General features: G+C 41.2%; 1 protein-coding gene across 9 annotated transcripts in view; it reads left to right on the forward strand.

Annotated features, from left to right (window-relative positions):
• SLC9A8 (solute carrier family 9 member A8) overlaps window positions 1-25,637 on the forward strand; it is a 73,652-nt gene that overhangs the window by 9,767 nt on the left and 38,248 nt on the right. For 7 of the 9 annotated variants that reach the window (XM_064276201.1, XM_064276203.1, XM_064276200.1 and 4 more), the window contains 3 exons: window positions 14,561-14,619; window positions 19,373-19,456; window positions 24,671-24,772. In XM_064276201.1, the coding sequence (XP_064132271.1) occupies window positions 14,561-14,619; window positions 19,373-19,456; window positions 24,671-24,772 (245 nt within the window). Of the gene's footprint in view, window positions 1-14,430; window positions 14,484-14,560; window positions 14,620-19,372; window positions 19,457-24,670; window positions 24,773-25,637 lie in introns of all 9 variants that reach the window. The other 2 variants (XM_064276205.1, XM_064276202.1) reach the window with 2 other exon arrangements.

The following is a 25,637-nucleotide window of genomic DNA, read 5'->3' on the forward strand; positions in this document are numbered from 1 at the left end:
GCTCATTGTTCCCTGCACGGGTATTGTGCTTTCATACTCTGGCCATTTGTGTGCCTGTTGTCCCCTCTGCCTGCCGTGCTCTTCCTTGCCTGGTGACTTGTCAAATGTCATCTCCCTTCTAGAGCCTCCGTCATCCCCCATGAGAATTCACTTCCTCTCTGTGCTTCTAGAATACCTTGTCTGTACTCTCTCCTCCCTCTACTCTTTTTTTTTTTTTTTTGTAAATCTCATGTTCTGGTTTATTTTATTATTTTTATAACAGTTTTAATTGAGATATAATTCACATACCATACAATTTACCCTTCTAAGGTATACAGTTCAGTGGTTTTTAATATGTTCACAGACTTGTGCAACCATCACTACAATCAATTTTAGAACATTTCATCCTCCCAAAGAGAAACCCTGCAACCTCCAACCCTCCCTTCCTCCACAGCCCTAGGAAACCACTGATCTATTTTCTGTCTTAATAGATTTCCCTATTCTGCGTATTTCATATAAACTGAGTCATGTAACATATGGCTTTTATGACTGGCTTCTTTCATTTAATGTTTCCCAGATTTGTCTGTGTTGTAGATGTGTCAGTACTTCATTCCTTTTTATGGCCAAGTAATATTCCAGTATATGGATATACCACCTTTTATTTCTCCGGTAGTTGATGGATGTTAGGTTGTTTCTACTTACTGGCCATTATAAGTAATGCTTCTATAAACATTTAAATACAAGGTTTTGTGTGGACATATATTTTCATAACTCTTGGGTATATACCTAGGAGTGGAATTGCTGGATTATTTGGTAATTCTGTGTTTAACCTCTTAAGGAGCTGCCAGATTGCTTTTCAAGGCGGCTGCACTGTTTTCCACTCCCTCCAGCGGTGTGTGAGGGTTCCAGTTTCTCCACATCCTTGCCAGCACATATTGTCTGTTTTTTTGATTCCAGCCATCTTGTCTGTACACTCTTAGGGTACTAGTATACATGTCCCCCTTCTGCATTAAACCAAAACGGTGCTTCTCAAATGCAGGATTGTGCCTTCCTCCTTTGCCGCCTGGTACTTAGCACAGGGCTTAGCCCACTGTATTAATAGATTCTCTGTAAATGTGGGAACTGAACTGCACTCCTGCTGCTGCCTGCTGCCTAATCTGCCTGTGTCTACTCCAATCCATGACCACCCAGCAGCCAGAGCCACCCTTTTACAAGCCACAGATCTGATTGTGTCACACACATACACACACAGTGGCTTCCCATTGCCCTCCAAATAAAGACGAACTTACCACTCTGATCTACGAGGCCTTGCGTGGCCCGGCTCCGACGTGCTGCTCTTGCCTCATCTGTTCCTGCCCCTCTGACCTTCCGTTAGCTCTCGTACTAGTCACCTTTTCTCCTGCTCCAGGATTTAGCTTTGCCACTCTCTTGCCTAGAACACATCTCCCCCCGACCCCGCATTCACCTAGGTGACTCATCCTTCAGACCACAGCTCTCCTGTCACTTCCCCCAAGAAGCCTTCCCTGCCCTCCCTGACTAGGTCACAGCCCCCATTATCAGCTGTCGCATCACTGTGCACATTTCCTCTGTAGTGCTCATTGCTATGGCAAGTCTCACTTGTGTGATTATCCTGTTAATGTCTGTCTGCCCTACTAGTCTGTGAATGCCGCGAGGGTAGGGCCTGTGTGCTGCCTCTCTGAGATATTATTATAGGGCACACAAGTCACAGAAACTTTTGACGTCTGAAACCAAAACTTTTCGTAACATGGCATCACTGCTGGCCAGCTGGGGTCTCTGAGGAAAGCTGATCTAGGCTTTTTTAAGTTTAAGGGCTGCTATTAGTCTTCTTTATTCCTTTTGACCTTAGCTTTATCAAACCCTAAAGTCTAGCCAAGTCATCGTATATTTTATATCCTTAAACCATCTGTTTCATTTCAAGCAAAATTATTTACATTATTTGTAGATCGTTTAAAGTTATATGTGGAGTTTAGAGTTGTATTACTTGTTCTGAACCTCCAGTAATCTTAGAAGTATAGTAATAATCGTGATAATGGTTATCATCCTCATCATTTGTTGAATGCTTGCTCGGAGCAGCTATGGTGCTAGAAGCTGAGTAACTCAGGTACAGCTGCTAGCTACACTTTAAAATTTTTTTTTTTTTTTTACACTTTACATATGAGGAAACCAAGGCCCAGAGAGGTGAAAGAGCCTACTGTAAGTCACTCAGCTAGGGAGTGGCTGAGCTGTGACTGAAACTGTGTCTTCTGACCCACTGTGTTGTAGTGTCTCTACGTAGTGTTAATTCTGAGCCTCTCATTTTTCCTGCCAGCTGATACCATGTTTCTCATTCGCTATAATTGAATACCGAAACTGATTGGTCTCTGCTTGGTAAGCCATACGCTCCAGTCCAGGTTCACTTCTTCTACAAAGACCAAGTTCCTATGATATGTAGAATTCATATGTAGCAAATATTTCATGAGCAGTAACTAAAGCATCCTCACTAGAATGTAAGCTCCATTAGGATGGGGGTCTCTGTCACTTTTGTTTACTGCAGCATTCCCAGTGCCTGCAGCAGGGCCTGGCACTTAGTAAGTGCTCAGGAAATACTTGTTGAATGAATAAATCTACTAAGTGCCACATCCTGGCTTGTGAGCTTTCACTTTGCTGTGTCATTTAAGCCTCATTACCCCCAGGTAGTGCCATATTTTAAGGAAGAGAGGTTACTGGATGTCTTAGTTATCTAGTGTTGCTATAGTGAAATACCACAAGTGAATGGCTTTGAAAAACAGAAGTATATTGTCTCATAGTTTAGGAGGCTAGAAACCCGAATCCAGGGTGCCAGCTTCGGGCGAAGGCTTTCTCTCTCTATCAGCTCCGAGGGAAGGCCCTTGTCATCAGCCCTCTCCTGGTCTGGGAGCTTTTCAGTGCAGGGACCCCGAGTCCAAAGGATGGGCTCCCCTCCTGGGTCTTCATTCTTGTTGATATGAGGTTCCCCTCCTCTCTGCTCGCATCTCTTTTATGTCTCAAAAGATACTGACTGAAGGTAACAGCCTAATCCTATAGATTGAGTTCTGCCTCATTAACATAACTGCCTCTAATCCAGCCTCATAAACATCATAGAGATAGGATTTACAACACACAGGAAAATCACATCAGATGACAAAATGGTGGACAGTCACACAATACTGGAAATCATGGCCTAGCTGAGTTGAGACACATTTTTAAAGAGACACAATTCACCGGATATTATTGATTGTCAGTAAAGACTTGGAAACCCATTTTACTCAAAGAGTTCCTGTTGTCTATTTAGTAGGCCCTTCAACTGCACATCCGGACAGATTCTAACAATCTTAGCTAATGCAATCGTCTTAGAGCTGTAAGAATGCAGGGATCCTTCATGAACATTCTTTGCTGCTGTTAGGCATGTTGAAAATAACCTACATAGCTAATAGCCCGTTATTCTTGGGCATTCAGTAAAGGCTTGAAAAAGCCATACCCCAAGGAATTTACAGTTTTGCCGACAGTTTCATAGTTTCTTAAGAATAAGAACTATAGTTGGTATGTGTTTAGGTACTGAGCACGTAAAAATAAAAATTATAGTTTTAATGATTTGGTTTGGAATGCCAAGTGAAGACTGTCTCTTTTTTTTTTTTTTTTTTTTTTAAGCTGAGTGTGTAGGGTAAGTTGTAGGGTTAGGATTAGGGTTAGGGTTAGAGTTAGGGTCAGGTTTGGGTTAGGTTTATGGTTAGGATTAGGGTTAGGGTCAGGGTTAGGCAGAGATTTAGTGTTATATTTAGTTTTAGGGTTAGAGTTAGGGTGAAGTTTATGTTAAGCGTGAGGGTTAGAGTTAGGGGTTAGTGTTCAGGTTATGGTCCGGGTTAGGGTTAGGTTTACGTTTAGGGTTAGGTTTAAGTTTAGTTTTATTTTTGGTTAGGGTTAGGGTTTGAATGAAGTTAGGGGAGGTTTAGGGTTATGGTTAGGGTGAAATTTTGGTTAAGAATGAGGGTTCGGGTTAGGGTTAGGTTTACGTTTAAGGGTAGGCTTAGGCTAAGGATTAGGGTTAGAGTTAGGGTTAGGGGTTAGTGTTTCAGTTTGCTTTATGGTAGGGTTATATTTAGGGTTAAGTTTAGGGTTAGGGTAAGAGTTACGTTTACAGTTAAGGTGAGTGTTTTGGGTAAGTGTTAGGGTTAGGCTTAGTGCTAGGGTTAGGGTTAGAGTTAGGGTTAGGAGTTAGGGTTTGGTTTAAGTTTATGGTAGGGTTAAGGTTAGGTTAGGGTTAGGATTAGCATTAGGTTTAGGGTGAAGGATAGGGTCAGAGTTATTGTAAGGGTTTGGATAAGGGTTACAGGTTGGCCAAGGTTAAGGTTAGGGTTAGGTTTAGGGTTAGCTTTAGGGTTAAAGTTAGGGTTAGCTTTAGGATAGGGATAGGGTGAAGTTTAAGATAGGGTGAGGGTTAGGTTTAGGGTTAGGGTTATAGCTAAGGTTTGTGTTAGTTTTCAGGTTATTGTTAAAGTTATGTTTAGGGTTAGGGTTAAGTTTACGGGTTCTGTTTAGTTTTAGGGTTAGGTTTAGATTTTAGGTTAGGGTTATTTACAGTGTTACTGTTAGGGTTATGGTTTGTGTCAGGCGTTGTAGTTGGGGTGAGGGTTAGGTTTAGGGTTAGGTTTGGTTAGGGTTAGGATTATGGTTATGGTAATATGTTAGGAGTTAGAGGTGTAGTTTAGGGTTAGGGTTTGGGTGAGGGTTTTGGTTAGGCATTGTGGTTCTGGTCATGGTTAGGTTTGGTTTAGGGTTAGGGTTAAATTTATGATTAGGTTTCGGGTTAGTGTTAGAGTTAGGGTGAGAGTTAGGGTTAAGGTTTGGGTTATGCTTTGGTGTTATGCGTTAGGGTTTGATTTCAGGTTAGGGTTATCCTTAGGGCTTAAAGGTTCAGGTGAGTGTTAGGGTTAGGCTTAGGGATAGCTTTAGGGTTAGGGTTGGGGGATACAGTTAGGGGTTAGGGTGAGGGTTACGGTTAGTTTTACAGTTAAGGTGAGGGTTCAGGGTAAGTGTTATGGTTATGGTTAGGGTTAGGGTTCGGGTGAAGTTTCAGTTAATAGTGAGGGTTACGCTAAAAGTTAGGGTTAATGTTAGAGTTAGGGTTAAGGTTAGCGTTAGTGTTAGGTTTAGGGTAGGGTAAGGTTAGGGTTAAGACTAGGTTTACGGTAAAGGGTTGGGCTGGGTTAGGGTTAGGGTTAGGTTTAGAATTATACTTAGTGCTGAGTTTAGGGATAGGGTCAGGATTCGAGTTATTGCTTGGTTTAGGTATAGGTAGAGTTAAGGTTAGGTTTAAGTTTAGGGTTAGGGTAAGGGTTAGGTTTACGTCAGCGTTAGGTTTAGGGTTAGGGATCGGGTTAGGGTTAGGGAAAGGGTTAGGGGTTCGTGTGAGGGTTAGTGTTAGGTTTATAGTTAAGCTGATGTTTTAGGGTGTTATGGTTAGGGTCATTGTTAGGTTTAGGGTTCGGGCTAGTGTTAGGTGATAGTTTAGGGTTAGGTTTAGTTTTAGGGTTAGGCTTAGGCTTAGGTTTAGGGTGAAGTTTAGGTTAAGGATGAGGGTTATGTTTAGGGTTAGTGTTAGGGTTAGGTGTTTGGGTTAAGGTTAGGGTCAGTTTAGGGTTCGGGTTAGCGTTAGGGTTCGGGTTAGGTGTTTGGGTTAACGTTAGGGTCAGGTTTATGTTTGCGTTTAGGGTTCATGTTGGGTTCGTTTTAGGGTTAGTATTTGGGTGAAATTTAAGTTAAGAGTGAGGGTTGAGCTTAGGGTTAGGGGTTAGGGTTAGGGTTAAGGTTAGTTTTAGGTTTAGGTTTAAGATTAGGTTTAGGGTTAGGTTTAGGGTAAGTGTTAGGGTTAAGTCATGGTTAGGCTAGGGCGTGGTTAAGGTTAGAGATAGGGTCAGGTTAAGGGTTGGGGTTAGGTTTAGATGTTAGGGTGAGGGTTAGTGCTAGGTTTCCATTTAAGTTGAGTTTGTAGGGTAAGTTTTTTTTTTTTTTTTAATTAATTTTTATTAAGCTTCAAGTGAACATTTACCATTCCAATCAGTCTGTCACATGTAGATTTACATACATCTTACTCCCTTCTCCCACTTGCTTTCCCCCTATTGAGTCAGCCCTTTCAGTCTCTCGTTTCGTGCCAATTTTGCCATCTTCCCTCTCTCTCTATCTTCCCACCCCCCCTCCAGTCAAGAGTTGCCAACACACTCTCCAGTGTCCACCTGATTTTATTAGCTCACTCTTCATCAGCATCTCTCTCCCACCCACTGACCAGTCCTTTTCATGCCTGATGATTTGTCTTCGGGGATGGTTCCTGTCCTGTGCCATCAGAAGTTCTGGGGAGCATTGTCTCTGGGATTCCTCTAGTTGCAGTCATACGATTAGGTATGGTCTTTTCATGAGAATTTGGGGTCTGTATCCCATTGGTCTCCTGCTCCCTCAGGAGTTGTCTGTTGTGCTCCCTGACAGGGCAGACATCGATTGTGGCCGGGCACCAACTAGTTCTTCTGGTCTCAGGATAATGTAGGTCTCTGGTTCATGTGGCCCTTTCTGTCTCTTGGGTTCTTAGTTGTCGTGTGACCTTGGTGTTCTTCCTTTGCCTTTGGTCCAGGTGGGTTGAGACCAATTGATGTATCTTAGATGGCCGCTTGTTGGCATTTAGGACCCCAGGCACCACGATTCGAAGTGGGCTGCAGAATGTTTTCATAATAGAATTATTTTGCCCATTGACTTAGAAGTCCCCTCAAACGAAGTTCCCCCGACCCCAGCCCCTGCTCCGCTGACCTTTGAAGCTTTCATTTTATCCCGGAAACCTCTTTGCTTTTAGTCCAGTCCAATTAGGCTGACCTTCCTTGTATTGAGTGTTGTCTTTCCCTTCACCCAAAGCAGTTCTTATCTACTGATTGATCTATAAAAAGCCCTCTCCCTCCCTCCCTCCCTCCCCCCTTTGTAACCACAAAAGTATGTGTTCTTCTCCTTTTTTTCTATTTCTCAAGATCTTATAATAGTGGTCTTATACAATATTTGTCCTTTTGCAACTGACTCATTTCGCTCAGCATGATGCCTTCCAGATTCCTCCATGTTATGAAATGTTTCAGAGATTCGTCACTGTTCTTTATCGATGCGTAGTATTCCATTGTGTGAATATACCACAATTAATTTACCCATTCATCCGTTGACGGACATCTTGGTTGCTTCCAGCTTTTTGCTATTGTAAACAGAGCTGCAGTAAACATGGGTGTGCATTTATCTGTTTGTGTGAAGGCTCTTGTATCTCTAGGGTATATTCCAAGGAGTGGGATTTCTGGGTTGTATGGTAGTTCTATTTCTAACTGTTTAAGATAACGCCAGATGGATTTCCAAAGTGGTTGTACCATTTTACAATCCCACTAGCAGTGTATGAGAGTTCCAGTCTCTCCGCAGCCTCTCCAACATTTATTCTTTTGTGTTTTTTGGATTAATGCCAGTCTAGTTGGTGTGAGATGGAATCTCGTTGTAGTTTTAATTTGCATTTCTCTAATGGCTAATGATCGGGAGCATTTTCTCATGTATCTGTTGGCTGCCTGAATATCTTTTTTAGTGAAATGTATGTTCATATCCTTTGCCCACTTCTTGATTGGGTTGTTTGTCTTTTTGTGGTTGAGTTTTGACAGAATCATGTAGATTTTAGAGATCAGGCGCTGGTCGGAGATGTCATAGCTGAATATTCTTTCCCAGTTTGTAGGTGGTCTTTTTACTCTTTTGGTGAAGTCTTTAGATGAGCATAGGTGTTTGATTTTTAGGAGCTCCCAGTTATCTGGTTTCTCTTCATCGTTTTTGGTAATGTTTTGTATTCTGTTTATGCCCTGTATTAGGGCTCCTAGGGTTGATCCTATTTTTTCTTCCATGATCTTTATCGTTTTAGTCTTTATGTTTAGGTCTTTGATCCACTTGGAGTTAGTTTTTGTGCATGGTGTGAGGTATGGGTCCTGTTTCATTCTTTTGCAAATGGATATCCAGATATGCCAGCACCATTTGTTAAAAAGACTATCATTTCCCCAATTGACTGACACTGGTCCTTTGTTAAATATCAGCTGCTCATACATGGATGGATTTATATCTGGGTTCTCAATTCTGTTCCATTGGTCTGTGTGCCTGTTGTTGTACCAGTACCAGGCTGTTTTGACTACTGTAGCTGTATAATAGGTTCTGAAATCAGGTAGAGTGAGGCCTCCCACTTTCTTCTTCTTTTTCAGTAATGCTGAAGACTGTCTCTTGAGTGAGCGGGTAACTGCAGGTCGGTGAACAGCAGTGCTTGTGTTAGAATTTACAGCAGACATTGTTGGTTGCCTACCCAAGAGTCATTTCCCCCGTCTTCCTTGAAAATAGAGCCCTAATGTTGATCAGTTGTCTTGTCACAGTGTGCTCAAGGAAGATGGGCACCTCCGAGTCAAGATGCCATCATGGTAATTTCATTCTCCTTTGCCAGTGATTAGTTGAAAGGGATGGGAGCAGCAAGGCAGCGTGAGACCCAGTTCTGGCCAGTAAGGCCATGGGAAAGTGTGCTGGGGGCGAGGAGTCCTGGAAAATGTTTTCCTGTGGTAAAAATAGAAGAGAAATTCCCCTCTTCCTCCCTGTGATGCTGTTGTATGAGGATTTGATAGTCAGAGCACTGGTAGCCGTCTTGCAACTACTATGGCTCAAATACAAAAGCTAGAATGCTAAGGATTGCCAAGGGGATAGGTAGGAAGCCCAGATTCTTGATTTCATTGCTATTTGTTGAATTAATAGCCATGGAGCTTCCTATTTCAGAGCTACTTTTATATGCAATAATACACATCTTTTTTTAATCATTTAAGTGACTTTTAGTCAGGTGTTCTTTTACCTGCAGCCAAAAGCATCTTAACTGATTGATGTAGGACTCTTCCCATTCAAGGGACAAAACCCAATTCAAATGGATTCAAAGAAGAGGAATGGGAGTAGGGGCACACCTATTGGCTCAAGTAACTGAAAAACTACAGGTCAGGCCAGCTTCAGGCTGAGCTGGGTTAAGTTTCTTGGGCTCAATTCCTCTCTGTTTTTCAACAGTGCTACGCTTTGTTCTGACTTCACTCTCAGGTAGGCTCTCTCCAGGTAGTAGGCCCCTACAGCTTCGGGCTTCCTATCCTCACAGTAGCAGTTGCCTGGGGAAAGTGGCTGCCTCTTCTCTCTGGTCCCACCGGAAGTCATAGGATGCACTCTGATCATGTGGTAGCCACCCTAGGATAAGGGATGGGGTGAAATAGTGTTGAGGGGCCAGCCAAAGCTCTCCATTCACAGGGCACATTTCCTCATTGATTTTGTAGAACTGTGGTAGCCTGACTGGGAGATGTGGTGGAAAGTGAAAAGTCTTATTATTTGCTGACTTAGGTGATTGGAAAGCAAAGAATGCTGGTGTCCAGAAGGTAGTGTTTATTATACTACAGGACATTTGATTAGGATTTTAAGATGCTGACAAAACTATCAAAATAGTTCCGTATTTCATTAAGCTATATAAACTGCAGGAAAACGTTTTCATTCTGCTGGAGCAAAGTGTAACAAAATATTGAGATATCCACAGTTTCAAGAATTTCCAACTTCTGTCCCGAAAAAGAACCAAGGTAAAGCTGCCAGAGAAAGTGGGGTTTTTGTTCTCTCGGGGATAAATTTTCCTAGCCTACCTCTTCCAGCCCAAAGTTACTTTTCAGTCTGCAGTCATTTAAAGAAATTATTGGTCTTCTGTGTTACGGTAAAGCATTCAGAGTTCCTAAGAAATTGTTGGTGTAGAAAATGACTGTCTCCATTCTAAAAGCTTATTTTCCCGCTTCTACTTTATTGTATTTTCAAATGAATTTTCAGATGTATTTTCAAATGAATGAATGAGACTTTTTAAATTCTTTATTTAAAGAAAACCCAATATCAACCTGAAGTCTAAAGATATTTCCTTGACCCTTGTCCAGAGTTCTCAGAATTCTTAATACACTTTATGGAATTCTGTAATTTGGGCATATGCGTTTTTCTTAAAAAGCAGTTTTTTTGCACAGCTAAGCAACTATACAGAAAATAAAAAAAATCCTGTTCATTGAAAATGTCAGCTATTTTTATCATGCTTCATTCTTTTACACAATCATGTGCAGACCTCTACGTATGTATCAGATGCATGCCTGGTTTACTTGAAGTTTTATATCATGTTTTTGATGAGTGTTCTTTTTACTATTCTTTTTATGTATTAGTTGGGCTCACATATTTATCTTTAGTGCTGAGTGACTGTTTATACATTTTGGACTGAAGTCTGTAAGGAATGAAAATGAAATAATTGTACTGCCCAGTATTACCTGTTGAATATAGCAAAAACAGGAGTTGATTATTTTTTTCATAATCACACTTTATTTTAGAGCAAGGAAAGGCCAGAGTGGGGTAGAGTAAAAAGCTGGCAAATCACACCAGTCCAGGGTCACCGGCTGGCCGTCTGCCCTCAAACAAGCTACTTAAGCTCTCTGAGCCTTCCTCCTTGTGGTCCTCTCTTGAGGATTAGAAGTAATGTAAAGTGACAGATCCTGGAAGAAGGGGCTTAACAAATTATTAATGGCTCCTAGTCCTCTGAATGAAGACAGTGGTGGCACAATGAGGTGTGGGCACGAAGATCCCCTGGGGACAAAACGAAAATATTAGAACATACGTTTCTATTTAGTTTTAAATCTCATTCTTTTACATTTTCTATTTTTCATGTGTATTTTAAAATATATTGGTACAGTAGCACTTTTATATAATTAAAATTTTTATTGTACAAAAAATTTTTTAAGAGTAGGATTTTTTTTTATTGTGCTTTAGATGAAAGTTTACGGAACAAACTAGCTTCTCACTAAACAGTTAGTACACATATTGTTTTATGACATTGGTTAACGATCCCAAGACATGTCAACACTCTCCCTTCCCGACCTAGGGTTCCCTAGTACCAGCTTCCCTGTCCCCTCCTGCCTTGTAGTCCTTGCCCCAGGGCCGGTGTGCCCCTTTAGTCCCATTTTGTTTTATGGGCCTATCTGATCTTTGGATGAAGGATGAACTGCAGGACTGATTTCATTACTGAGCTAAAAGGGTATCCAGGGGCCATACTCTGAGGGTTTCTCCAGTCTCTGTCAGGCCTGTAAGTCTGGTCTTTTTTTGTGAGTTAGAATTTTGTTCTACATTTTTCTCTGGTTCTGTCGGGGACCCTTTACTGCGATCCCTGTCAGAGCAGTCAGTAGTGGTAGCTGGGCACCATCTAGTTGTACTGGACTCAGTCTGGTAGAGGCTGTGGTAGTTGTGGTCTGTTAGTCCTTTGGACTAATCTTTCCCTTGTATCTTTAGTTTTTTTCATTCTCCGTTGCTCCCAAAGGGATGAGACCAGTGGAATATCTTAGATGGCCGCTCACAGACGACAAAAAAAATTTTTTTAATGTAACTTGAAGATGCATGCTCAAATTCTTTGCACTGATACCAAAAAAAAAAAAAAACCCAAACCCATTGCCATCGAGTGGATTCCAACTCATAGGGACCCTAAAGGACAGAGTAGAACTGCCTCATAGGTTTCCAGGGAGTGCTTAGTGGATTCAAACTGTTGACTTTCTGGTTAGCAGCAGTAGCTTTTAACCACTACGCTACCAGGGTTTCCTTTCACACATAGGAATATACAGTTTTCTAACAAAATTGGAGACCTTTGTGTCTAGGCCATTGTTTCCATCTGTTGGCCAGTTGTGTGGTATAAATTAATTTCCTTAGTGGAGTAGATTAATTTGCCTTGTCTTTGACCCTCAGTCTTAAAAGGTAAATGGGTAGTTTGCCAATTAATGCCACACCATAATTTAGCCCTAGGGCATCTTGAAAGGATTACTTAACTAATTATAATAATAGTATCACATCATATTTTACAGAGCGCCTTAAAAAAAAAATGGTGCTGTTGAGTCGATTTTGATTCATAGCAACCCTATAGGACAGAGCAGAACTCCCCTGTAGGGTTTCCGAGGCTGTCATCTTACTGGAAGCAGACTGCCACATTTTTCTCCCACAGAGCAGCTGGTGAGTTTGAACCACCAACCTTTCAGTTAGCAGCTGAGCACTTTAACCACTGCACCATCAGGGCTCCTACAAAACTTCTTAGTGTCTCATAAATAATAACTAGACATAGATTTAGGCAATAAAATAATTACCGATTTTCAAATGTAACAGATGAGTAATTATAAAAGCTTTCATCGTGGTATTAAAATTTGATTTATACGTTGCCTTGGTCATGCAGTGGTTAAGTGCTTGGCTGCTAACCTAAAGGTTGGCAGTTCAAAGCCACAGCCACTCCAGGGGAGAAAGATGTGGCAGCCTCCTTTCAGAAAGATTACAGCTTTAGAAACCCTGTGGAGCAGTTCTACTCCTCCTGTCCCATAGGGTTGCCATGAGTTGGAATCAACTCTGAAGCAATGAGTTTGGTTTTCGGAGGTTTATAGATTTAAAAGGGAAAAAGAAAGTTGAGGTTTTAGTAGAGTAGTGAAAGACTAGCCTTAGAAATGAAATCTGAAACCATGAAAAGAGACTCAGCTTTCCTGGTAATCAGGAAAGTGCAAATTGAAACCTAAAAGTACCATGTCTTGCCCATCATACTGGTAAAAATGTTGAAGTCTGACACTTCTCCGTCATTGGTGAGGATGTGGGGATACTCTGAATCGGGTGTGAAATTGGTGCAGCCACTTTCGAAGACAATTGGGCAGTATCTTCAGGAAAGGTACTCACGCCTTGTAATTCACCTTCCCTGGGCCTGCCCTAGGGAAGGAAACGCTTTTACACACAAGGCATGTGCAAGAATGTTCACCGTAAAACCACTTCTCACCAGCTGTTAGAGACAGCCATCAGTGGACGGATGGCTGGAAAATTGTGACATTACAAAAAAATAGAGATGTAATTCATGTACCGTAAACTTCACCGTTATAAAGTGTAGAAGATTGCCAAGCTTATCGAGATAGTTGGTTACCTTGGGGCAAGAAGAGGGAGGACTAAGATGGAGTAAGGAGGTTGGATATGATCAAAAGGAACTTTTGTCTTATAACATTTTACAAAATATTCATCAACTATTTGGTAGTGAAAACTTTTTTTTTTTTGTTTTTAAACTCCTTAAAACATAATATCTAATTTGAACAGATAAGGAAAGAGCTATTGAGGAGTCCTAGCTGGAGCTGGGTTAGAATGAATGCTAAGGAGGACAGCGTTAGCCTTTCATGTCATCTAGCAAGTAAATATACAACTATTTCTTGGTATATATTTAATCTTGACCTCTTTAAAAAAAAAATTACTGTTTTACTAATACATAACAATTCAAATAGTATGGAGGTTTGTACAATAAAAATTACTTATCTCCCCTCACCTCAACCTCTTCCTCTTCCCCCAAACACACAGCAACTAGTGTTGGTGCAGGTCCTTTTCCTAATAAACTTCTACATCCTGGTATTTGTCTCTCCACCCCACCCAATAAGGTGTATTAGTGTATTTCTTGAGCCCGATGGTGGTGGCGGAGCCCTCGTGGCTCGGTGGTTAAGAGATAGGCTGTTAACCAAAAGGTTAGCAGTTTGAATCCACCAGCCCCTCCTTGGAAACCCTATGGGGCAGTTCTACTCTGTCCTAAAGGGTCGCTATGAGTCAGAATTGACTCAAAGGCAGGGGCTCTGGCATTTTGGATGTCGTTGGTGGGGAAAAGGAAAGCTCCTCCCTCGGTAAGGGGATGGGAAGTCTTTGTCTTTAAGCATCCATGGTGGTGGTCTTCCAGCTTGCTTTGTTTCACCCCCTGCCAGAGATTCTGATTTATCCCATCCGGAGTTCTGCTTGGGTGTCTTCACTTTATAAAAAGCTCCCATGGCGATTCTGATGTGCCAGCAGGGTTAAAAACCATTTATCTAGTGAGTAACGGCGCAGTCGTAAATTGTACCCGTGGTGCTTCTTGGAGAATTATTTTTGGTGGGTAATTTATGAGAGAGTAATGAGCCTGTCAGCTTTATGGAAATATGCCTGAACTTAGATGGTCTGTTTTGTTCCAGGAATTTCACAGAATTTTCACTTTAGGTTATTTTCAGCATTTGGGTTGTATCTCTAACTAAATATTCTACATAGAACTGCCATCTGAGCCTGAGAAAGTGCTCCTTGGATTCCCTTTTGAAAATGATAGAAAGAAGGAAGACAAGACAAACAGCCTTTGAGCCTTCTGCCATTTCACCCTGAAAATGGGTGAATGTAGCAAAAATCAAAGGCCTTAAATCTCCCAGGCCAGGCAGACTATCCTTGAGTATTGCTTTGTATAGTTTTTCCTCCCCCCAGGTTTTTTTAGACATCATTATAGTACGTTTCCCTGGGATGCAGGTGACGAACCACGTGACTCATAAAACTTCACACTCATTTCCATTCTTATGTTTTCAGACATAAAACTTGCAGAACTCCATAAAAGCCATGCAGAGGCATAATGAATAATGGTCAGTTTCTCTAGAGTAATAAACCTGAGTGTTCTCATATTTTAAATTTATGTTAAACTTTATTTTTTCTTTCCTAGGCATTCTCATGGGAGCAGTTATAAAGATTATAGAGTTTAAAAAACTGGCAAATTGGAAGGTAGGTTTGCCCAAGTGTTCATATTCAATATATTCACGATTTTTGTTGGTTCTTTTTAATTTTAGTAACCCAAATGGCTATGCTGGCTTTTTTATCATGACTTGACTATCAACAAAGTTGTTCATATTGTCCTGGTAACTTTTTCAAAAAACTTAACATTCTGTTAGGTTCAAATTACTATCTTTACATCTGAGCGTTTTGAAAAAACATGTCTCACACTCTTACAAGTGAACAGAGGAGCCCTCAGTGTCAAGTTTTGTTATTTATTTGCATTTTTATAACCATTGTCCAACCCACTTTGCCGGGGCAGGAAGAATCTAATTAGCATTAAACATTAAACAACATGCATTGCTCTGAATTCCATTCTGATGGTTGAGGATCATAAAGCATGTTTGTTCAGCACCGCAGAGCTTACAGAGGACTAGATATGCTTTAGCTCATGTTGTCCTCCTAACAACCAGGTATTATCATCCTGTTTTTATAGAGGAAGGTTCAGAGAGGTTGGGATGTGTCCAGCGTCACAGAGCTGGAAAGAAGTAGCTAGAAAGAAAGTTTTGTGCTGTGTCAATCCATCTGGCCCTGAAGTCAGTATTTTCTGCACTGTTCCATGGTGTCTTCAGTTTGCTGAGGCACTACCCTGTGTTTACACAATAGTTTTTAGGGTGTGAGCAGCATCGTATGATAGAAGAACTAATTGAAACTTGAATTTCAGCTGAAACTTGAGTGTCCATATTGAGTTGGAAGAGATTAAAAAGATCTTGCAAAGTTGATTTTGTTGGGGGAAAGTAATAGGAGTTGCTTATAAGGTCCATTTCAAAAAAGTTAAAGAATTACAATTAAAATGTGCCACAATTTGCGCCTCTCCTGCTCTGATGCAGAGCCCTGGTGGCGCAGTGTTTAAGTGTTCAGCTGCGAACCAAAAGGTCGGTAGTTTGAATGAACCAGCCACTCCTTGGAAACCCTGTGGGGCAGTTCTGCTCTGTCCTACAGAGTCACTATGAGTCAGAATCAACTCGACAGCAACAGGTTTGGTTTGGTTTTTGGTTGCTCTGATGGCAGCTCCCAGGTGCTAGGATTAACATTTACCTGTGAAACGGTAGAGTCTATAGTTTGCAAAACAAGCCTTAGAGTCCAACCTAAGACCCAATTTTGAAACTGTTATAAATAATACTCAGGAAATATTGTATGTATTAAATGAATTCTCAAAATGTATACTGAGTCCCTAATATTTAGGGATCTTCCTCAGTTGGGAAGGGGGTGGAGGCAAAGGGCTGGCAGAACCCACTGGAGCACGTGGTACCTATATGGCATCTCTCATTCCTGCAACTTGGTTAAATTTAACAACTCTAATGGTGCCTCATTCTAGTACAAGTGATTTTAAAAGATGACTGGCAAAGGAAATAGCAGAATGAACTGCTTCCTAACACAATAGTATGCTTTTAGCCTGCAGAGTTGCAGGCTAAAAACTCTTTCTCTACCCCTAGGTAGGATATACCCTGATGGGTAGATTTCGCTTTCCACCTCATTTTGTTTGATCTGCAGTATTTACAGTTTAAAAATATTATTAATTTATGTAAAAATATAGAAATTTGACATAAAAATCTGAACCTCTAGCTTCTGAAGGAGCAGAAGCTCTGTTAACACTAGGCCTACATTTTGACCAGCAGCCATCAGTAGGCATGAAGCAGTTACTACTGGCTTGTGTAATTCTGTGTGGCCCTTGAGAGCTTTTGAATTTGTGACATCTGTTCTAAGTAATGGAAGCCCTGGTGGTGTCATGGTTAAGAGCTATGGCAGCTAACCAAAAGGTGGGCAGTTCAAATCCATCAGGCACTCCTTGGAAACCCTGTGGGGGCAGTTCTCCTTTGTCCTGTAGAGTCGCTGTGAGTTGGAATCGACTCGATGGCAACGGGTTTTTTTGGTTCTAAGTAATGGGAGTCAGGACATGGGAAGTTGTCTTCCTCTTTTAGTTTTATATGCTTCAGTATTATTGAATTTATTTTTCAGCGGATGTTACTTTTCACATCAAAATAATAATAAAACATTAATATTTGCTCATATAGACAACTGAAACAACGGTGGGTGATGGATGTAAGTGCCAGAAGAGCTGTCCAGGGAACTAGGGCTGTGACCTCAGAGAAATGCGAGGTTGCTAGGCTTTTGGATAGTTGGGGCAGGCTTCTTGGAGAAGGCATTTGTGGAAAGCCAAAGTAGGAAGCAGAATACCTGTCTGGGAACCAGGCGACCTGATCAGGGAGCAATGAGAGATTAGAATAATGAAGGAGTTTAGTGTTTTCTTTCCATGAAGCTGTTGCCAAACTGTCCTATGGGCCTGTATACCATCTGTATTATGATATGCTTAATATTTTCCTTTAAATCTACTTGCTTTTTTACTTAATATGCATTTATTTTGAAGAGAACATTATAATCCTGTTTTAAGTTGGGAACCAATATTGTCTTTAAATATAAAGACAGTGAAAACAAAGTGGCACAGACGTGCGCTCTCTGCAAAAAGGGAGATCAGCACATTGGAGAGAGGTGGTCGCCCTGGGGGAAACCCTGGTGGCATAGTGGTTAAGAGCTACGGCTGCTAACCAAACCAAAAGGTCGGCAGTTCGAATCGTCTGGGTACTCCTTGGAAACCGTATGGGGCAGTTCTACTCTGTCCTGTAGGGTTGCTGTGAGTTGGAATTGACTCAAGGACAACAGGTTTGGTTTTAGAATTGGTTCACCAGGTAGCACCAAACTAAGGGTCCTGCGATTAATTAGGATTGAAAAAGAATTGAAAGGGACTAACTTTCTCAGTCTGTGGGGTCAGCAGTATTTAATGCACACTACTCAGGTACCACCTAAAACCACCTCGTGCCATTTTGGAGGAGACATTGCTTAAAGGAGCCTGGGATTTTCTGTAACTCCATTCCCTGTGAGGTGGGTTTTCCTTTTTCCCAGGATTGGGGTTTAGATTCTGAAACCCCCAAAGGACCTACGCAGTGTTCCCGCTGCATCAATCCTGGGAATAGGTTGCCCCACAAAACACAGAGATGAGCCCGTTTCTTTTCACATAGTTGCAGCCTGAGTCATGTGCTTGTTACACATGCAGTTATTTTAAAACTTAATAAGGCATTTTCAGAAGTCATCATTTGCTTCTATTTTAAGCCATTTTTGAATGTTATTTTAGTCTTCATGGTAACAGCTGTACATTTGTAAGAATACATTTAGTCATTCTTTTGAAAAGAGATTTTTATAAGAAATCAGACTGTCAGGCTTGTAGCATGGAAATTTTCATATGAAAAAGGACCTGATTTTGCAGTATTAAATAGGCTATAAATTGCATACACTCATTTGGGTTTGAGGACCAATATGTATTTTCTCCAAATCCCACCAACAATTAAAGAGTTACATTAATAATAGGAAATGAAATTGTCATGGTCATCCCCCACAAAGATCACCCATGTTCTATAAATATGTTTCATAACAGTGCTTCATATTTGAATCTGAAAGCATGGCAAGGGGATCAGTTTACACTCACGTTAAAGTGGCAAGGGCATCAGGTGGGAAATAGTTCATCACAGTCGGGTTTAGGGAAATGGTGGAGTTGTGTGTGACAGGCAGGGAAAAGGCAGCAGCTCTTTTACAAACGTGTAGGATTTACTCCAAGTCCCTGGGTGGTGCAAATGATTAATGCACCCAGCTGCTGACTGAATGGTTAGAGGTTCGAGTTCACCTTGAGGTGCCTTGGAAGAAAGGCCTGGTGACCTACATCTGAAAAAGCAGCCATCGAAAACTCTATAGAGCACAGTTCTACTCTGATGACCATGGAGTTGCCACGAGTTGGAATCAACGTGACAGCAACTGGTACTGGTAGGGTTAATTCTTTCTCTCAGTGGATTGTTCTAGAGTTTACCATTACATTTTTCCTGGAGGATTCCAATTCTGGGCTTGTTTTTGAGTGTGTTCTATCTGAATTAAAATGTTTTCTGTACTAAAATAATTTCCTTACTAAAAAAAGTACTACTGAGTTTAGACGCAGTTCATTTTGCTATTTATTTTGCCAGTCACCTTTTCAAATCACTTGTGCTACATTTTTAAATACAATTTATTTTATTTTATTTATCTCACCTTCTGCCCAGTTTTAGTATCAGGTAGTTATTTAAACGTTGTATGTTTCCACTGGATCAGGCCCTGAAAGAATTACTTTGGCTCTTGGTCAATACTTTTTTTTTTTTTTTAATATTTTAAAAAATAGATGAAAGTTTACACAGCAAATTAGGTTCCCGTTTAACAATTTTTATACAGGTTATTCCGTGACATCAATCACAGTTTTCACAATGTGTTAGCATTCTTATTATTTACAGTCTGTTGGTTCTGTTTCCATTGATCTAGCTTCCCTTCCCCTCCTTGCCTTCCCATCTTTGCTTCTGAGTAAATGTTGACTAGTCTCATATAGTTGATTGTTTAAGGGAGCACATTACTCACAGATGATACCATTTATTTTATAAGCCAGTCTATCATTTGGCTGAAAGGTGAACTCCAGAAGTAGCTTCTGTTCCAAGTTCAAAGGTTATCTTAGAGTGATGGTTTCAGGGGTTTCTCTAGTCTCTTATCGGTCCAATAGGTCTGGTCTCTTTTAGGAATTTTCTTCAACATTTTTCTCCTATTCTATCCGGAGCCCGCTATCATGTCCCTGGTATTATGTTTATTTCTTAATTACACAAATTCCATGACTCTGAAAAGACTCATTTTATATTTACAGGAAGAAGAAATGTTTCGTCCAAACATGTTTTTTCTCCTCTTGCTTCCACCCATTATATTTGAGTCAGGATATTCACTCCACAAGGTAGGACTCAGGCACACATTAATATTTTGGGTCTGGGTGGCTTCTCATGTTTCGTAAGGCAAGTTCCTTGAAAGCTTGGGTTTTAATTTACCAGCAGTGACCTGTGTGAAGTTCATGGTTCTTTCCTGTGAGGTGCATGACAGAAGCTGGACTTCTGGAGAGAAGTGAACATGATCAGTTGACTGCTTTAATGGTTCCAGGTAGTGTGGTTTATTAAACCAGTGTTTTCCACAGAGGGGTACTTTGCCGAGAAAGATGGGCAAAGTGATTTTTAGTGGTGCACAGACAGTACATTGACTGCTCTTAGGACACAGACTGACACATAGTAAGAGGACAGGCTGTGGCCTGGAACAACAGGCTCTTGCTTCTCTCAGCTCACCCTGTGGGGCTTTGCACCTCCTTCAGCCAATCTGTCCTTCAGTGTCTCCCCTCTCAGTGCCTTGCTCTGGGGCCTTAGCCCCCAGCTGCATTCCTCCTCAGCCCCAGCCTCCATCTCTTGCACCCCTCTCCCTGGCCCACCTGCCCTCGCCCAGTGCCATGGTTACCTTGCCCACTCTTGGGTTCTGGTCCTGGAGTGCGGCACTGCTGGTGTCTGCCCAGAGCTCTGCCCTGGCGTTTCTGGACTCCGTCCTCCATCTCCCAGCGGCCCCTCTGCCTCAGGTGGAGGAGCTTCCCACTTTTATATGTGTTTGTGTGTGTGCATGGGTTTTTTCCTTGTCTATGAGTTTTCTTTAAATATAAGTGTGTTTAAGTTTTAAAGTAAAAAGATGATTTAACTTAAAATATTAATATCACAGCTGTTTTGTGGATATGGCAAAAAAAAAAAAAAGTGAAGGTATAAAGGACCAAAGTTTGGCCAACCCTTAAAAAAAAAACCCTTGGAGAAAGGAAAATGCCTAGACTTGGGGGCAGAGGAAGCCAGCTCTAATCATGCTCTGCCCCCTACAGGTTCCTTTTTGGTGGAGTAGAAATTATCAAAACCAAAACACCCAAGAGCCCTACCTCCCCTCTTTATATGAGGTTTACACGAAATGAAAGAAGGCCTGTAAAGCACCCACCACTCTAAATATTAGTAGCATTTCTTCTTGTTTTTATTAATAATAATATTGTGTATTACTAAGCATAAGAATTAAATTTGTCAAGAGCACTGTGGTTAAGGAAACCCTGGTGGCATAGTATTTAAGTGCTACGGCTGCTAACCAAAGGGATGGCAGTTCATATCCACCAGCCACTCCTTGGAAACTCTGTGGGGCAGTTCTACTCTGTCCTGTAGGGTCGCTATGAGTTGGAATCGACTCGGCAGCACTGGGTTTGGTTTTGGTTTGGTTTTACTGTGGTTAAAAAAGTACAAATTAAATCTTTAGTTGTCTACCTGGGTACTGAAGCAAAAAATATTCTAAGATGATCAGTCCAAATTTTTTTTTTTTAGTTTTTATTGTGCTTTAAGCGAAAGTTTACAAATCAAGTCAGTCTCTCATACAAAAATTTATATACACCTTGCTATATATCCCTAGGTGCTCTCCCCCTAATGAGACAGTACACTCCTTCTTGCCACTCTCTATTTTCCGTGCTTTTTTTTATTCAGCCAGCTTCTGACTCCCTCTGCCCTCCCATCTACCCTGCAGACAGGAGCTACCCACATAGTATCATGTATCTACTTGACCGAAGAAGCTCACTCCTCACCAGTACCATTTTCTATCCCATAGTCCAGTCCAATGCTTGTCTGAAGAATTGGCTTTGGGAATGGTTCCTGTCTTGGGCTAACAGAAGATCTGGGGACCATGACCTCCAGGATCCTTCTAGTCTCCATCAGACCATTAAGTCTGGTCTTTTTACGAGAATTTGAGGTCTGCATCCCACTGCTCTCCTGCTCCCTCAGGGGTTCTCTGTTGTATTCCCTGTCAGGCAGTCATTGGTTGTAGCCAGGCACCATCCAGTTCTTCTGGCCTCAGGCTGATGTAATTTCTGGCTTATGTGGCCCTTTCTGTGTCTTGGGCTTATAATTACCTTGTGGTTTTGGTGTTCTTCATTCTCCTTTAGTCCAGGTGGGTTGCGACCAATTTATGCATCTTAGATGGCCGCCTGCTAGCGTTTAAGACCCCAGAGACCACTCTCCAAAGTGGGATGCAGAATGTTTTCTTAGTAGATTTTATTATGCCAGTTGATCTAGATGTCCCCTGAAACCATGGTCCCCAAACCCCCACCCCTGTACACTCGCCTTGGAAGTGTTCAGTTTTTTCAGGAAACTTCTTTGCTTTTGGTTTAGTCCAGTTGTGCTGACCTGTCTTGTGTTGTGTGTTGTCTTTCCCTTCACCTGAAATAGTTCTTATCTAAGATCTAATTAGTGAATACCCCTCTTCCTCCCTCCCTCCCTCCCCACTCTCCAGTAACCATCAAAGAATATTTTCTTCTCTGTTTAAACTATTTCTCAAGTTCTTATAATAGTGGTCGCATACAATATTTGTCGTTTTGCAACTGTCAGTCCAGATTTTTTTTAAAAGTTATGTGTCAACCAAAAGAAAAAGAGAAAAGGAAGTTTAATATGGAAAAATTCCCAAGTTTTACAAATCGTTACTGGCATCAGGTAATTGTTAAAAAGGAAACAAGCAAAAAAGAATTGAAGGTCAACATCTCTTTTACTCTTTCATTTTGTATACAAATCTTAAAAGAACTGTAAGTGGATGATTGTGAAAATGTTTCAGGACAGTGCTGAGGAAGTTGATTTGATTTTGATCTAAAAACAGGACATTTTGGATATTAGAACCTGTAAAAAGTTTTTGTAGTTTATTTTTTCTGGAGGGAGTGGAGGTAGAATTTGAGGAAAACAATAGTTTCTTAGAAAAATATTTCTTTGAAGATGGCTTTCCAGCAGAAAATGTGAAAATATATATGAAAGGGACTAATGCCGAGTCTGGAAAATGCCAATTCAGTGGCTTTTGTCTACTTCCTTCCCTCCCCCAAAGAAGACAGGAAGTTGACTTTGAATGCCTTATCTGTCTTAATATTGCTTTATTTGCTAATGTAAATTTGCACGTGGAATACAATCTTCAGTAAGATTGGCATCAGCTAATGCCCATTAAGTAGGCAACTACTGGTTCTTGAAATTTTAAGTGTCATATAAAGAATAAGATGCTGACTGTGCCAGAGAGAAGCAGATAAATTTGCCTTATGTCGTAGTTGCTTTATGTAACTGTAATTACTTGAATTTGTATAAATTTTCAGTATCTAGATTAATATTAACCAGTTACATAAATTACATTGAAATTCCAAACCCAAAACCAAACCCAGTGCCATCAAGTGTGTTCCAACTCATAGCGACCCTATAGGACAGAGAAGAACTGCGCCATAGAGTTTCCAAGGAGTACCTGGCGAATTTGAACTGCCAACCCTTTGGTTATCAGCCATAGCACTTAACCGCTACACCACCAGGGTTTCCATATATTGAAATTAGATCCCTATAAATAGACCCAAAAAAGCCCTGGAGGTACAGCGGTTAAGCACTCGGTGGCTGCTAACCAAAAGATTGATGCCTCGAACCCACCAGCTGCTCCAAGGAAGAAAGATGTGGTAGTCTTCTTCCGTAAAGATTACAGCCGTGGAAACCCCATGGGTTCCTACTCTGTGCTATAGGGTGGCTATGAGTCGGGATCAACTTAATAGCAATGGGGAAAAATAGACCAAGACTGATTAATTCTGCCTGTTTTTAAATTACAAAGTAAAACCCCCATTGTCAAAGAAAATAAAATAATAGATGAAAACCACTTATTTAGAAAAAACAAATCATTGTGTTTACTTTGACTTATTTTGATGTTCCTTTTATGCTAAAGATTGATACGCCAAATAAAGGAATTGAACTTCAGATTATGGGCAGTCAAATCAAAATTATAAAGGATGAAGCAGAGAAACTTCCTAAAGGAGACAGGCTCATGGGCCATCAGTGTTGAACTGAGGACCCTCTTGAAGTGAGCTTTGAAATACCAACTCCTGATGTCAGTGACTTTCTGAGTGAAAGCAGGCTTCCATGTCCACACCACAGCCGAGGATCATAAAGGCTCCTTGGTGGCTGTTCCTAAGCAGAGTCCCCAGGATTCTAACAAACAGCTTAATTTCCTTCATTTTATGGAAATTTGAAAGATGGTTCCATGCTACTTGGATTTGATTACTTTTCTCTTAAATGCTGTGAGGTGTAGATGGAAACATATTTTAATCCATCATATTTGATGATACTAATGGAGTGAAATAAATTGTCAAGAAGACCTGGACAGCAGAATGGAGTTTCTAGTAATAGAACCTTTTTTCCTGGACCTTCTTTTTATCAATGCATCTTTTTCTTAATTAAGTGAAACATAATTATGTGGACTTTGGACTGTGCTCAGACATGAAACAGTTAATTCATCCAGTACCTATTTATTGGGCATCTTCGATCAGCCAGGTGTTATGTCCGTTGCTGTGTTGTGCAAAAGTAGGTGTGGTTGTTGCCCCAGTGAGCCTGTAGCCTAGTGGGAAAGACAGGCATCAATCAGGTAATTACATAAATAAATGTAAAATTCAGCCAGTACTCTGGCTGAAGAATCAGGGAAGGCTTCCTTCAAGAACAATCAAAATCCTAGAATGATCAAAGTTCACCAAGCACAGAGGAAAGAAGAGTGGTCCAATTCGAGGTAGCAGCATGTACGAAGACCGTGTATCTAGAGGGAACACCACCTGCTTGAGAAACAAAAGGCCACCAGTGAGAACAAAGGCGAGCATAGCGCCAGATGGGTTAGAGACCTTCACAGGGGTCCAGCCGCCCAGACTTTGATAGGATTTAGCCTTAGTACAGTTCAGTGGGAGTAGGGGTCAGGGCAAATGCAGCATAATCAGATTTGTCTTTTGCAAAGATCATTCTGGAAGCGCTTGGAAAGTGGTATAAAGGGTCCAGGAATGGTTGTAGGGAAATTTTTAAAAACCTACTGCAGTGGCCCAGTGAGAGGTGATGGCGGCTTAGGCTAGGACGGTGGACGGCAATGGAGAGGAAGGCCAGGGAGGGGTGAGTGTTGTGGAGGGGTAAAGCCATAGGTCTTGGCTCTGCATATGTGGGGATAAAGGATTTCTAGCTTGCCAGGTGCCCTTCACTGAGAATCAGCACATGAGAAGGGCCAGGTGGAGGGCTGTGCTTTCGCTAACCGAACTGGATTTTCTAATGATTCCTTTAATTTCCTCTCTTTCAAACAGGGTAACTTCTTCCAAAACATTGGTTCCATCACCCTGTTTGCCGTTTTTGGTACGGCAATTTCTGCTTTTGTAGTAGGAGGAGGAATTTATTTTCTGGGTCAGGTAAGAAAAACACCTCTTAAAAACTTTGAAAACCTTACATTGTTAGAGCTAGTAAAGGGAGGCTGGGGTAAGGACCCCCATGGGGTCTGAGTTCCGTGATGGCCTCTTGGAAGGAGATCCAGACTCCCACGAGGCACAGAAAAGGCATGTTAAAATTGTTTCTAAGTGCCCTGGAAGAACTTTGGTGTCTAAAATTGAGTGAATCTTTTCCATTATCCAAAAGCATTTGATCTTAATTGTAAATCAGCATAATAGTAAGTGTTGGAATACCTAAAAGTAGAAGGTAGATCAGCAAGATCTTCCGATTGTAACATCACCTGTGTCGTCAGGTAGACCACATCAGGGTTGGCTCTTGTTTTTTCATAACAATTGACATTTTTAAAATCAAAGATGGTGCTACATCTGTTCATTCAATTCTAGGCTGTCCACCTATAAAATTGCATATCCTGGATTTCCACCACTGCTAAGTCACTTCGCAGGGCCACCAATGGAGTGTTCTGTACTTTGGGATTCAAATTAATTTGCACTAATTTCAACCAAACAAACCTAGGAAGATACTATCTGTAGTTTTGCATTATGCATGACAGTTTTTTTCCTTCATGATCAGTTACAAAAAGTTTGCCTGCTCCAGTTCTGTAAGCTCACTTTGAGGTTCAGGCTTCTGGATAACTGGCAGGTTTCTTGTACATGTGTCAGACCTGTTGTTTTCCTTTGATAGCTGTGGACTAAAGCCCATTCCATCTGGTTTTTACCTTTATTGCTGCCTCGATGACTCCAAAAGAAATCTGTTACGCTGTCACCTTCATTGCTCAGCTTCTTGTATCAATTAGGAATAAATTTTAGAGGAGAAAACTGCGGTTAATTG

The sequence above is a fragment of the Loxodonta africana genome, chromosome 24 (assembly GCF_030014295.1).
Source record: "Loxodonta africana isolate mLoxAfr1 chromosome 24, mLoxAfr1.hap2, whole genome shotgun sequence".
NCBI lineage: Eukaryota > Metazoa > Chordata > Mammalia > Proboscidea > Elephantidae > Loxodonta > Loxodonta africana.